Genomic DNA, 13,482 nt, shown 5'->3' on the forward strand with positions numbered 1-13,482 from the left:
ACCCACATATGTAGGTTATGCTAACTCTTCCTATGCTAAAATCACACTCATGCCAAAAGTTCTATTATCATTTAAATCATTCGAGGAAAAACAATCTTTCACTATTTTTAGACAATTTTCTTGGTGGAAATGTACTTTCCTCATCCCTTGTGTTGACATGTGGCACACATAGTGTGAGATGCCCAATTGTTATACATGTCTCCCAAACTCCTTAATATTTCATGTAAATCTTAAATAAAATTGAATATTTCAATGCCCATATCATGTCTTAATTAACAAGACTCACAGGAATAAGATTTCTCAACAAGTATCACTCTCAAGAATCGAACCTTTGACCTTTTGGTCATTCAAGGAATCTAGTAGAGCCTTACACCACTATACTAACACTTTGTTGGTATTCGCTTAAGATTCAATGCAAGTAATTGGGATGCAAGAATACATTATGTGAAATATATAATTTTTTCATAATAAGTGAGTGACAAGAAGATCAAAAGAAAAAAGGTAGTCAAATACAAAGACAAGGGAACTGATGAATACAACATAAATTTTTTTAACTTCAACAAACGCTATGTATCTTCCATGTAGTATTTAGACATTACTTCCAATACTTCTTAAGCATTATTGTTCAACCATCCTTTTGATAAAAGCATTAAGATGTAACAAATTCACAGATCATATATGTTTGCCTCTTGCATATCAGCAAACAGAAAGGATTCCATCACTTTTTTCGAGACACGGCTGCTGCAATCCCGCCTGCTATCAGCCCTACAGCTCCTACAGCAGTTGCCGCAATGCCTAGGCCAATGACACCATCTACAATGGAGGAAAAGAAACTGTCAGTGCTGTATTGCAGAATTGAAGTAAATATCAACCCCTTTTCTCTTGGTCTTTAATAAGAAAAGAGAATCAGGGAATGTTAAAGGGAAACATCAATAATTGATTGGAACCTTTCTTGATCTTATCTTCAATTGACTTCTTCAGTGTCAGTGCTTGCCTCCAGTCAGGTGCAATCTACAGAAGAAAACTTATCACATCTCAGTGACTGAATTCATCTAACTATATATATATATGCTGTTGATGCAGTGGATTGAAGTAAAAAAAAATTGATGGTGTAACTTGAAGGAGATATTTGCTCCCAAAACACACAACTTATAGATAGTAAATCTGTAGATTTTATCATATGAAAGGTAAAGAGGACTAGAGGAGTAAAGGGCTGTATATGATTCTTGCAATTCATAGATTCTGACCCAATGTCAACAACCCACATAAGTGTTGAAGGTGATTAACTGAATTTTAGATAATGTAAATATACTCTGTAAGGAAACAACAAATTCGACTTAAACCATATCATATGACCAACAATGAGTTGGTCTAGTAGTGTAATGTCTCACTAGATCCCAAAAGGTTAAAGATTAGATTACTGAAAGTGACACTTGTTGGGAGTAACCCAACTCCCCTCCAGCAATGGATTACAACGGGAAATAAGGATTACAATTTATTTTATTAAAAATAAGTTAAAAGCAGGGCAGTTGAATTTTTATTTGTGTCACATGTCATAATCTCAAATCTCAATATAATAATGGACTCTCCACTCCGAAGAATTAGTTCTTTACCGATAGGGTGAAGGGATACCTTGATATTCCAACAAAAACCCATATCATATGTCTTGTATCTTTCAATTGACAAATTGCTCCAATTGCAATAACATGTACAAAAGTCATATTCTTTTTCCCATGATATGATGCTATGCTATTGAATACCACTCAATGCATAACATAATAACAGTTAAACATTGAAATACAAGTAAAAAAGGATTAAAAAACATGAGTGAAATATCTATGCCCTGATTAGTGCATCATTCACTATTCATTTGTATTACTTTTACTTAAAAGTCAATGATGATTAAAAATGAAAATACATCGTCAGTCTATACATCTTTTTCTCGAAAAAACATAACTCGTTAGGAATAATCACCTGTAGACATGTATCAACAAGTTCCCTGCTATTGGAATAATCAGCACTCCTATAATATCCAACAGCAAGAAGATATAACTTCTCCCTTTGCTGCAAAGGATCATTAGTTGCAGGTAAAGATCCTTGAAGCATAGCAATGCCACGTTGAACATCATGAGGTTGTTTAGAATGAACAAGAGCCCAAGACAAACGCAATAGACACTCATTCATATGCTCTGAAGAGGCACCATTAACCTCTCTTTCACATCCCTGAAAAGTGAAAAACCACAATTCAAATGAAATGAAATGAAAATCAAATTAAACTGAAATTGAGATTGAGAATTGAATCGAGAAAAGGTAGAAAAGAGGAACATACAGCGATGATTTGAGAATCGCACCATGGAAGAGGATCATTGCCGGAGAAGAAGTTACCGACAGAGTCAACTAGTTTACCTAACTTCGCTTCAAGTTTCGACATTCAATTTTCAATTTTCTATTTTCTATTTTCTATTTTCTTCTCAATTCTAAAACCTTTCATTTTCTTCTCACCACTTTCTTATTTATTTCAATATCATTTCTTAGTCCTTAAGTTCACTTTTTTATATTCTTTATTTTTATATTTCATAAAACCAAAAAACTCATTGACTGTAATGTCAAATTCATCAAGGTTGGAATGTATCATTTATTGTTCTTATACTAACATATTCACTTGCTTTTCAAGTTATCATTAATTTTATAGACATATAATGATTTAGATTATTCATTAATTTAATTCAAACTCTTGAATTTATCTTGAATAGATTTAGAACGATGAGTAAGTTTAAAAAACATAATGATTTGAAATAATCATTATATTAATACTATATTAAACAATTTTTTCCTTGGAGAAAAAGTTGTAAGACATTTTATAAATGAAAAGAAGAGTAGTGATAAGAATTTGTTAAATGACACAATACTCATGATTTATGTCTTGTCAGCTAAACTAGCTCATTAGGTGATCTATATATTATTAAAGGGTAGTTTCCTATTCACCATAAACTAATCTAGAATTTAGTTATTTCCCCAGTCTTTTACTTTCCCTCATCTATATATTATATTCTTGTGCAAAACTCATTATGCTACAAAAAAAAATATGTTTGAGACTTTGAGCTTGCATATATAGGGTGCAGTGTTTTAAATAGCTATTGCGATCCTGATTGTGGTAATGGTTACTGCGATTACAATTATTACGGTTGTTTAGATGAGGATTGCGGCCGTTGCAGTGTGAATTATTTTGTGATTAAAAAACTATTTTTGAATTTGATACAGTTGCGTTACAGTCGATGCAGTTACGTTGCAGTCTCATGCGACTGCATCATTATTATTCGGAATCACCACAATTGCAATATTACAGCTGCAATTTAAATCACTGAGAGAATGGGAAAATGTTAACAGACTAGAATATTTCTTATTCATAGGAAACTACAATATTGAAAAGAAACTGCTTTGTTCCATGTACATGTTAATAATTACAAACCACAAATAAATGTTGTATGCTAATCCAGAAGCAAAATGAAAACCAAAAGAATCACTATTCACACTCACTTTCTTCCTTCATTTAAAGAGAGCCTCACAAGTTGAACTAATCTCAATCCAATGACTACTTTGACAAGTGAACAATTCATTTGTCAGAAACCAACAACTGCACATATGCACCATACAAGGAATCAGTGTGGACAAATTCCTGAGATGTTCATAATCGAAGAACGGCTCCGGCGTTTCCCATTTTTATATACGGTTTCATTAGTATCTGCTGCTGCATGTTATTATCTGACAAACATCTCTTTCAGAATGGTTTACCTTCCCTCCATGAATCGAGAAGTTTTTGTGTCGGATAAAAGCATCTAATGTAACTCTTGCCTTCTTGAGCACGTACTCTCGGAAGGGGACCCGTTTTCCTCATCATGCTTGATAAAGAAGTCCTCATTTCCATTATAAAGCCGGGCTGATAACGAAGGTGATGAAGGTGCACTACCTGCAATTGTTTCAACATGGGCAATATGAAAGACGATATCAATTATGGTTCAATACAGTAATCTGGTTAGCCAGGCGCGGTAGAAATAAATCGGAAGATCAAATTTATCACACCTCTAAAAGAAGGGCATCTCTCGAATTCCTTGGTCGCGTGTAACAATATCATGCCAGAGAGCACAACAATGAAACCACATATTTCTGACACTACAGTTCCACCACTTTGGCCATCCCAATCCTGTAAGCATTATTTTAAAATGTCATTCGGTTCTTGTACAAGTCATCAACAACAGAAACATCTTATCTATCTACATTAAATGCGATAATTAGTTGACAATACCTTAAACATTATTACACTGGCTAGGATTGTGAGTGTTGTGAACATGACATAGTATATAGGAGATACAACTGCGGTGTTGAAGGTGTCAAGAGCCTGAAACAGAAAAGTAAATCTACTAAGGCTAGACTAACATTTTCATGCGACTGATATGCTAGTCGTTCTCACAAAAAAAAAAAATCTTGCCACGAAAAGACTAAAACAAAAACAAACTGATTCTAAACTAACTTCAAGGTTGCTAAGTACGATCAACTTCGAGAACACAAAAAATACAATTTCACATCAAAATTAATAAATCGTGTACATTAAAAGCGCTTCTCTACTCTTACTATCTTGCATATGTTAAAGGGATGGGATTATGTCCATGGCCTTCCTTTCGTGTGATGCTCATGATTTTTAAGGGAGCCGGCCTGATATGTAGAGAGATTAAACAGCTTTATCGGTATTTTCATTTTTGAACCTCTTAGGCTCACTTATATCCTCGTACTTCATTTTCTCCCGTCTCTAATAATATTTTTATTATTTCACCCAAGAAAAAGAGGTTCCAACACAGTATATGGATCAAGATAGAAAAGAGGCAAAACATAAAATAGAAAGGAGATATTTTTCTTCCCTATACTAACAAATAACAAACGACATATATATTTCAACTAAAAGAATTTGCCGAATCTTAGAACTACGACCAAAATAAGTCATTGATAAAACTGTATGTAGGATGAGGCCAACATGCTAATTTTAAGAGACATTGAGTAACAAACCTTATTAAGATAATTCATTTGCATGATGACACATATAGCCACAACTAACATAAAAAACCACGTCTGTGGGTAGATTAACTGATTTTCCCCTTGAAAAGTTAATTTCAAAGAAGTTCCAAGGGCTTTAACACTCATCACCTGCAAAATTACAATAATTCCTTAACAAACGCATTTTGAAGGAACAATTCTTTGAAGTTTAGAACAATCATGAAAAGAAAATTGAGCAGGAGAGAGGAACAGTTAATTTACATACAGTGAGGGAACCCATCAACGAACAAATGGCAGTATAAACTAGCACGTTGGTATGTCCACATCTTGGCACAAAATGGAAGACCAGAATGAAAACTAAGACCGTTATTGAGCCCACATATGCCAGAAATGCTGCATGAAGGAAAAATACCTCTGCCATCAAGGACATATTTCAATAAAATGCATTTAAACGATAAAAAAAGGGTGGTGCATTCGAACCTGGTTGAGTAGCCATATCCCATATTTCCAGAACAGAGTTAATAGGTTGCTCCTTAGGAGCATGAATAACAATGATGACAGAACCAGCAATGCACATTACACAGCCCAAAATCCCAAGCTGGTGTAGCTTCTCTTTCAGAATAAGTTGAGCCAAAGTAGCACTATAGGATACCATGTAAACATCGTAGAAAATAAGTATATTAACAACATTAATTACAACTTAACATTGTCCTAACTCTCACTTGAGGAAGAAAAGCAAGGTGAATACCTCACTATAACACTTAACGCCCCGAGAGGGGTAACTAAAACTGCTGGGGCAAACGCGTATGCAACAAAGTTCGCAACCTCCCCTACAATCACTGAACAAGAAACAACATAGAAACATGTTCCGAAAGAAATCAGTTGAAGAAAAAAAATGTCCCTGATAAATTAAAATTTGCAGATTCCAATTAAGCATCTATGCTACTATTAATCAATCTACTACAACTGAAAGAATTAGAAAACATGCTAAGTTTATGAAGCATTAAATCCATATTCCACCAAACAATGGAAATCAAATTTAATCCAACAACAAAAAATCATTTTTTTTTAATCCAATTGATTTCATACAATGATAGGTTCAAAACTTCAAATCAAAAAACCAAATATGAAGACAAAACTATACAAGACTAAACAAACACAAAGGAACAAAACAAAAATAAACAACATGTGAAGCTTACTTGTGATCATCCCAACCCACCAGAGTGGCTCCAAGAGATAATAATATCCACCAACACCTTCAAAAAATTATGAAAAACAAAATCATGCATAATCAAAATAAGCTCCAAATTATAAATCATAAATTCTGAAAAAAGAAAATGAAAATTACCAGCCCTGACACCAGAAAAAGCAGCAGCTTTTTTAAGACCCTGTTTCTTAATAATGAAGCTTGCACCAATGAACCCACTTGATATCAATGCTAGAGTTAGACCTATTAGATTCTCCTCCGAAAGACCCATCTCCAAAAATCGTAACTTTCTTCTGAATTTTTATCTTTATGATTAGCTCTGAGATAAACCCGGTTTTTGAGATCATGAATGTTGTTCATCGCGATGATGATGATTGTGAAAAAGTATAAAGTAAATAGGAAGGAGCATAGCCTAATTATCCTCCAGCACATGTATGTAAATCCCTCACCCGCTATTATTAACCAATTTTTTGGTATAACAGTAATTGCAAATTGATATTATATTCTCTCGTAATTAACACGATGATCAAGTGGGGTAAGACTTTTAAAGTTGACAATTTGATTCTTGTGAACAAAATTTGTTGTATGAGACATTTACGAAACTCCAAATGCTAGGTTACGGACTGATGTTGATCCAGTCATATAAGGTCCTGCTAGATCAAAAGTTCAATTTCTATGAATGATAATTGTTATGAGAATAATCATATATTCGAAATGATTAGTTCCTTGCCCAAAAGTAATATGATATTCTTGATAGTAACAAAAAATATAAAAATAGTTTAAAGGGCTAAAGTGTTAATATATATATATATATATATATATGGAGGTAGATATAATTATAAATAAAGATAGAAGTATATAGATATTGATATAGATATAAAAAATTATTTAAGCATTAGAATCAAAATCTACTAAATGCAATAGTAAAAAGCAATCCTTTATAATCCAAAAGAATTGTTACACCAGGTTTTTATAATGGGAATATCTCATTCCCCTTCATTTATCTTGTAAAAAAATATTTTTTTGGCTCAATTAAAGTTTAATAAGTAAATAAGAATAAAAATAGTTTATGATAATTATTTGTAAATAACGTAAAGTTCAGGATATTTTTTTATTTATAGATTTTATGTTTTTAAAAATGATTCTCGGATCATTATAATAAAGGAAAACATAATCCATATTTAGATGAACTAAACCTAAACTCAAAACCTCATATTTTATAGAAACAGAAGTCAAATTTGAATGCATTTCAGTAGTTGTGTTTGGACTGCAATTTAATTTAGTTTTGAGACAAAAATAAATTAAAAATAAATGTGCAATCTTAGAGCATATTTAAAATGTAACACATGCAAAAAGACTGTTTCTTTAGAAAACGGCTCAAAAAAATCGATTTTAATTTGCTTTTAACTTTTCATCGGTTTGTGGATTTGCTTTGGATGTTAACACCTTAAGTTTATATTGCATGAAGTTGTGTTATTCAAATACAAAAAATGCTACACTTCACTCATATTTGCATATGCATGTGATGTATAAATTTCAGCATGCATGACATATAATATATGAGAATAGTAAGTCATAGTCCTATGCAGCACTTTATCTCAGGTAAGACCCCACTAAATCCCTAAACTAACCAAAATATTAAGAGTTTGATTCCTGGGAGCGACAGTTATCGAGAGGGGCAACCATGCAACTCGAAAGGGATTAGTTTGGATACTCTTGGCAGTACCCAAAAAAATATCATTTTGATATTGCATGCAAATTCATGCAAAGGTTAAAAACCCTGTGCATTAGAAACAAGAATTGTAGTTCTTTTGTTGTACATATAAGCATGAGTTTAGCAATTTTGTAATAGAATATTTATTCATAGTTGATGATGAATTTGATGTCCATAAAACAGTAGTGGATAATGTCATTAGAGGCATTAACATCTGATATACAAAGAAGCAGTGTAGTAAAAGTAGAGAAGATTGTTCAGCCTCAAAAGAGTGCAAAAGGGATAAGAGAATATGCTTGTTAATTACAAGTATGGCTGCTTGTGACTCAAATCCTTGAAGGGATTAATGGAATATTGTTCTGCAAGTATGCACTAGCAGCAGCAACTCCACTTCCAAGCTTCACAGGGTAACCAACATCTTTGAGTATCATTTCCACACCAGCAAGACAACCCAATAGTTGCAACTGAAAATTATATTTGAACAAATAAGTATACCAAGACTAGCATATCTATAGTAGTTTGGTAATGGTAATGATTTCACATGATATAATTCGAGATTTTATGTTAGATGAAACATTATCTATGTGTGTGGAACTTCAGAGCCATCTCAGAAGTTTATTTCATGGCTCTGAAGTGTTTAGTGTATTTCATGAGTTTACGGTAACATCTTCATGCTTAAAGTAATCAATGTTGAAAGTGTTTAATGTCCTAATGTCCTTCAATACAGTGATGGATGATTGAGAAACCAATATTACCTCATTCAAGTGACCAAGATGTCCTATTCTGAAAACCTTTCCAGCAACCTTGTTTAATCCAAGTCCCAAGCTCAAATTGTATCTCTTCCATGCCCTTTTCACTATTTCAGAACTATCAATGTTAGGAGGAACAACAACAGCAGTGACAGTATCACTGTACCACTCTTCCTTTTCGGTACAATTCTTCAAACCCCATGCCTCTACTGCAAGCCTAGATTCAACAGATCACAAGAACTTATCAGATTCATTGTATTAAAAACAGCAAAATGTTCAAACTATTTAAGACCATTGCTCAAAGTTATAAACTTAATAAGGAATTGAATTAAGTAAATTATGTATCACCTTGTCGCCGTGCCTAAACGTTTGTGCCTTAAGATAACATCATCAAGTCCTTCCTCGAAAATCAGATCAAGAGCTGCTCTTAGACCATAGAGCAACTGAATGGAAGGAGTGTATGGCCAATAGGTTCCGAACTTGTAGAATTTCAAGTAGTCATTCCAATCAAAGAAAACTCTAACAGATTTTGCAGTTTTTGAAGCTTCAAGTGCTTTAGGACTTGCACACACAATACCTAACCCAGTGGGAAGTGAAAGAGCTTTCTGGGAGCCAGTAAGGGCTACATCGACTCCCCATTCATCCATACGGAAATCGAGAGCACAAATCGAAGACACTCCATCTACAAGAAGAAGGGCTGGATGCTGGTATGCATCTGAGTATCCAAGATACAATGTCAGGACCATTTTGTTTAAGAAAACATCGAAAAATATATAATACACAAGAAAAGCTAGTGTTTGGAACTAAAATTGTACATTTGCAGATATGAAAAAAGTTCATAGAAAGCACATTCACATGAAATATTTAATAAACTTTACTTCAAGTTGAGTCTAGACAATCATTGTCAACTTCAACTGTCAATTTTTTTTTATCCGACACAGATATCGCACTTTTTTGGTCTAATTCTGATTTTGCTTGTGACAATTCTGATAAAGTATCAGATGCACACTAAGATAAAAAGAGCTGAATTAAGGCAAATAGAGAAGTCCAATTACATAAACTTCAATATACTATTATACTCTAGTTGCTGCCAATATTACTAGTTCACAAAGGAGCATTTGAAGTTAAAAGCAGCTTTTTTCCATAATGAAGTGGTTAAGTATTTGATCTTTTATGTTTTCATCATATCAAATTATAACAAGACATCAGCACATTATGGTGCTGGAGTAGTTACATGCTCACCAAGAATTTTTCTCACTGTGGACAAGTTATTGGTGACTCCAGTTGCAGTCTCATTGTGAACAATGCAAATTGCCTTTATAGTGTGAGCAGTATCTGAAGCAAGTTTTGATTCCAGAATGTCAAGATCGGCACCCCGGCCCCATTCACTTTCGACAACATCAACATTGAAGTTGAGGCGTTGCTGCTGATCAATCCACAGCAAGCTGAATTGGCCAATCAGAAAAGATACAGTACGATCCCCCGGAGACAGTGTGTTTGTTAGTGCACTCTCCCATGCACCAGTACCTTAAACAAATGCAGAAAGCATTACTTCATAACAAAATAAAAAATAAACAAACATAAACAAGGAACAAGAAAAATATAACTTTTAAATAACATTGGATAGAAATAGTTTTCTAGAATATCATCTCAGAATTCAGAAGCCAAGTTTCTTTTGGTTAAAAAAATCAAATCTACACATCCTAAGTAATCCAAGGAATAAATTGAGCTTCAATGAATAAGGTTGTTGATTAAACATTAATCTAAATAGGGTAACTATTGTAATGAACAATTTAACATGTTATGTAATTGTATACAATACCAGTTGTTGGGAAAAGAAATGGGGTTCCAGAAGTGGTCTTGAAAATCTTCTTGACATCCTCAAGCAGAGTTTTTGTCATTGCAGGAATTGCTGGAGATCGGTAGTCCTCATTGTTTCGATTCATCGCCCGAAGGACTTGTTCAGGGATGTTGACAGGCCCTGGAACAAAGAGATGGTTTCTTCCAGGTCCATAAACATAATCCATCTTCCCCTGTTTCAAATTTCAACCTTTGAGTTCAAGCACTCCTGTCAACAAAGGGTATTAACAACTTCTTCAATTGTTGGTTATAAATCACAATAATTTAAGCCGACTCTGATACCATGTTGAGGTTCTATCTCAAAACCAATTGGCTATGAGAAGAGTAACCCAACAGGTAATACCTTAGGCGATGTGGGACTTACTTTCCAACAAACTTATTGATAGATTATAGATTCAGCGACATGACCAAAAGGGAAACTTATACAAAATGATTAAATACCATCATTGCTCTATAAGACTGATTTGGCCATATCTGAAACTGAAAATCTTAGCCAAATACCATGTTTATATGCTCAACAGAATTTTATATTAACAAAGCATAATATACTAGTGGTGAGAATTACAGAAAAGAGTTGCTATAAGGTTTAACTTTCATATATAGCAATAATAACAAAACTAACATGAAGCATTTTTGTGTCAATATAAACTTTGCTATTAACCTCTCAGCTTAAATTTTCCACTTACAAATTCATTCTGTTTGGAAATGGATTAAGATAAAGAGTGATATTTGATACATCAACTCATACACAACACTCTTAACAAAATTCAAATGAAAGAAAAGAACCAACCTTACAACACTGAAATACACATGCAAAGATGGTAAATATGTAGTATCAATAAAACAATAATAATAATAATAAGATAGGAAAGATGATATATAATAAAATTTGAAGTATATAAGATGAGAATAAGTGGGTTATTCACCTTGAAGAAGGAGAATCTTGGGTAACACAAAGTGTTGTATTATGTGGAAGAGACGTGCCCCTAGCTCCCATATAATCACATATATCTTATATATATATAAATAAATTTTCTGATTATATACAAGTGGAGATGAGAAAGAAAAACTACTACAATATTTATCAGTTATGTTTTCTTTTAAATGGATAAAATGTTGCCACTTAGAGTTATGTTATTTAATAATATAACATATCCCAGAAGCTATCATATGAATACTTTACTATAACATGAAAAATAATGTCCAAACATAATGGAAAGATGGGACCCACTTTCGTTTAACTTAGCAGATAAGAATTAGTGACGAGGAATTACTCAGCTCTCACATTAATGCACTCACGTTACTTATTAAATTCATTTCAACTTAGAGAATAGCTGTCCAGAGATAACCAATCTTGAACAATATCTTATTTTATATCTCAAGTTAATCACATGTTAATACATAAATAAAAAAATATTTTTAAAAATAAAAAGTAATATTTTGATTGGTTTAGATATGTGATATTTTTCTAGAGTCACACTCTGTATTAAAAAAAGAAAAGATAAGTGGTTTAGTTTATGAAAAAAGGTTAAAATCAAGAAAGGGAAGCAAAAAAAATTAACCTGTTGATTGATTTATTTTTTCAATTTATAATTTGACATATTTCACATTATATAATTATAATTTAAAAACATAATTTATGCCAAACATATTTTATAAGTGTATCTATTTGGTTAAGGAATTGAGTATATTAAATTGAACAATCAAAAGTGAAAAAATAAATAAAAAAACATAAAATGAAGCCATTATTTTTGTTCTATGCTCATACTTTAGTGATATGAAGTAAATATTTTTTTTTGGTTTTCCAGTGATATCATCACTCGAGGAGATATCACTGGAGGTAATCATGTCCGAGCCAGGAATACCCACACGTATGTGGGACTAACTCTCTTAGTGAGCATTTTTCCATTCATATGACTCGAATCCAAAACTGTCCTTAAAGAGAATCAAACATATACTACTTGAACTAACATCCGTTGATTTATAGGAAGTAAATCTGTAAATATAAGTTTTTATTTTAGATATTTTTACTAATGAACTAGACACGCGTTGCATGGATATTAAAGAAAAATGGATAAGGGTGGATATAGGACAAAACATTGAAGTCCCTAAGAAGTAAGAATATATAGTTTGAGGTTGAGATTTCAATAAGAAAGATAAAGAGATAATACCAATGTCAACCACACTTGTATTTGTGGGTGGAAGTGAATGAGGCCACACTACAATCTCTTTCATGTAATAATCCCTAGAAGAAGAAAAAGTATCAAATTCTAATATACTCACCATACACCTAAGTTTTATTATTTTTGAAAGGTCAAAGCATTTTACATTAATTAATAGTTAAATATTTCAACAAAGTTTTCTAGTCACTGAATTTCACTTATTTCTTTTCATTCAACAATGTTTTTTAGTTTGTTATATTTTAGTACATTAAACATTCATCACAAATCCACAATCACTTTATCTTTGCCCTTGTATATGATACCTAATTTCAAGGAAAACTTCATGATAGAGATAAGGGAGTGTTACATTTTGTACACTAGACCACATGATAATCAAAAGATCAATAGTTCAATTCATAGAAACAACACTTGTTAGGAGGGGCAACCACACATCCCGAAAGGGAACAGTTCTGATATATCACCAAAAAATATTCATATAAAAGCAAAGAACTTTTTTTTTGTTTCCCATAGATATTCTCGCACTGAAGTCAATCTTGTTGGAGTCGAGAACATCTACAGGTATGTGGGAATTAACTCTCCAAGCGGATATTTTTTTCATCCACAAGACACGAACCCAAAGGAAAGAATAAAAAATACATAACTATGTAATTCAGAAGAAAAGCAAATGTCCATTAATTACATTTTAACAACTTCAATAGCTCCAAGGTTGCAAACAAAATGCTT

At 32.7% G+C, this 13,482-nt stretch overlaps 3 protein-coding genes across 3 annotated transcripts; all 3 read right to left on the reverse strand.

The window, feature by feature from the left end:
* LOC109355801 (mitochondrial fission 1 protein A-like) lies at positions 432 to 2,608 on the reverse strand. Its single transcript, XM_019599023.1, has 4 exons — positions 2,330 to 2,608; positions 1,975 to 2,223; positions 948 to 1,011; positions 432 to 813 (listed from the first exon to the last, which is right to left on the reverse strand). The coding sequence occupies exons 1-4, from the start codon at positions 2,429 to 2,431 to the stop codon at positions 719 to 721; spliced, it is 510 nt and encodes a 169-aa protein (XP_019454568.1). The 5' UTR covers positions 2,432 to 2,608; the 3' UTR covers positions 432 to 718.
* LOC109355825 (probable magnesium transporter NIPA6) lies at positions 3,423 to 6,682 on the reverse strand. Its single transcript, XM_019599059.1, has 9 exons — positions 6,395 to 6,682; positions 6,246 to 6,302; positions 5,795 to 5,885; positions 5,527 to 5,687; positions 5,312 to 5,439; positions 5,059 to 5,196; positions 4,304 to 4,396; positions 4,081 to 4,201; positions 3,423 to 3,967 (listed from the first exon to the last, which is right to left on the reverse strand). The coding sequence occupies exons 1-9, from the start codon at positions 6,522 to 6,524 to the stop codon at positions 3,837 to 3,839; spliced, it is 1,050 nt and encodes a 349-aa protein (XP_019454604.1). The 5' UTR covers positions 6,525 to 6,682; the 3' UTR covers positions 3,423 to 3,836.
* LOC109356837 (serine--glyoxylate aminotransferase) lies at positions 8,102 to 10,769 on the reverse strand. Its single transcript, XM_019600405.1, has 5 exons — positions 10,539 to 10,769; positions 9,959 to 10,243; positions 9,065 to 9,431; positions 8,723 to 8,933; positions 8,102 to 8,431 (listed from the first exon to the last, which is right to left on the reverse strand). Exons 1-5 carry the CDS (start codon positions 10,741 to 10,743, stop codon positions 8,294 to 8,296), a joined length of 1,206 nt encoding a protein of 401 aa, XP_019455950.1. The 5' UTR covers positions 10,744 to 10,769; the 3' UTR covers positions 8,102 to 8,293.

The sequence above is a fragment of the Lupinus angustifolius genome, chromosome LG09, assembly GCF_001865875.1.
Source record: "Lupinus angustifolius cultivar Tanjil chromosome LG09, LupAngTanjil_v1.0, whole genome shotgun sequence".
Lineage (NCBI taxonomy): Eukaryota > Viridiplantae > Streptophyta > Magnoliopsida > Fabales > Fabaceae > Lupinus > Lupinus angustifolius.

Excerpts from the sequence above, each read along its gene's own strand:
- LOC109356837 (XM_019600405.1), bottom strand. The coding sequence starts at position 10,743 with ATGGATTATGTTTATGGACCTGGAAGAAACCATCTCTTTGTTCCAGGG. Across the intron at positions 9,432-9,958 it reads CACAGTGAGAAAAATTCTTG|ATGCATACCAGCATCCAGCC; the intron begins GTGAGCATGTAA and ends TTGGATACTCAG. Across the intron at positions 8,934-9,064 it reads CGTTTAGGCACGGCGACAAG|GCTTGCAGTAGAGGCATGGG; the intron begins GTGATACATAAT and ends TGTTGAATCTAG.
- LOC109355801 (XM_019599023.1), bottom strand. The coding sequence starts at position 2,431 with ATGTCGAAACTTGAAGCGAAGTTAGGTAAACTAGTTGACTCTGTCGGT. Across the intron at positions 1,012-1,974 it reads TTGTTGATACATGTCTACAG|ATTGCACCTGACTGGAGGCA; the intron begins GTGATTATTCCT and ends TTTCTTCTGTAG. Across the intron at positions 814-947 it reads TGAAGATAAGATCAAGAAAG|ATGGTGTCATTGGCCTAGGC; the intron begins GTTCCAATCAAT and ends CCTCCATTGTAG.
- LOC109355825 (XM_019599059.1), bottom strand. The coding sequence starts at position 6,524 with ATGGGTCTTTCGGAGGAGAATCTAATAGGTCTAACTCTAGCATTGATA. Across the intron at positions 5,688-5,794 it reads GCGTTAAGTGTTATAGTGAG|TGCTACTTTGGCTCAACTTA; the intron begins GTATTCACCTTG and ends GGTATCCTATAG. Across the intron at positions 4,397-5,058 it reads AAATGAATTATCTTAATAAG|GCTCTTGACACCTTCAACAC; the intron begins GTTTGTTACTCA and ends TTTCTGTTTCAG.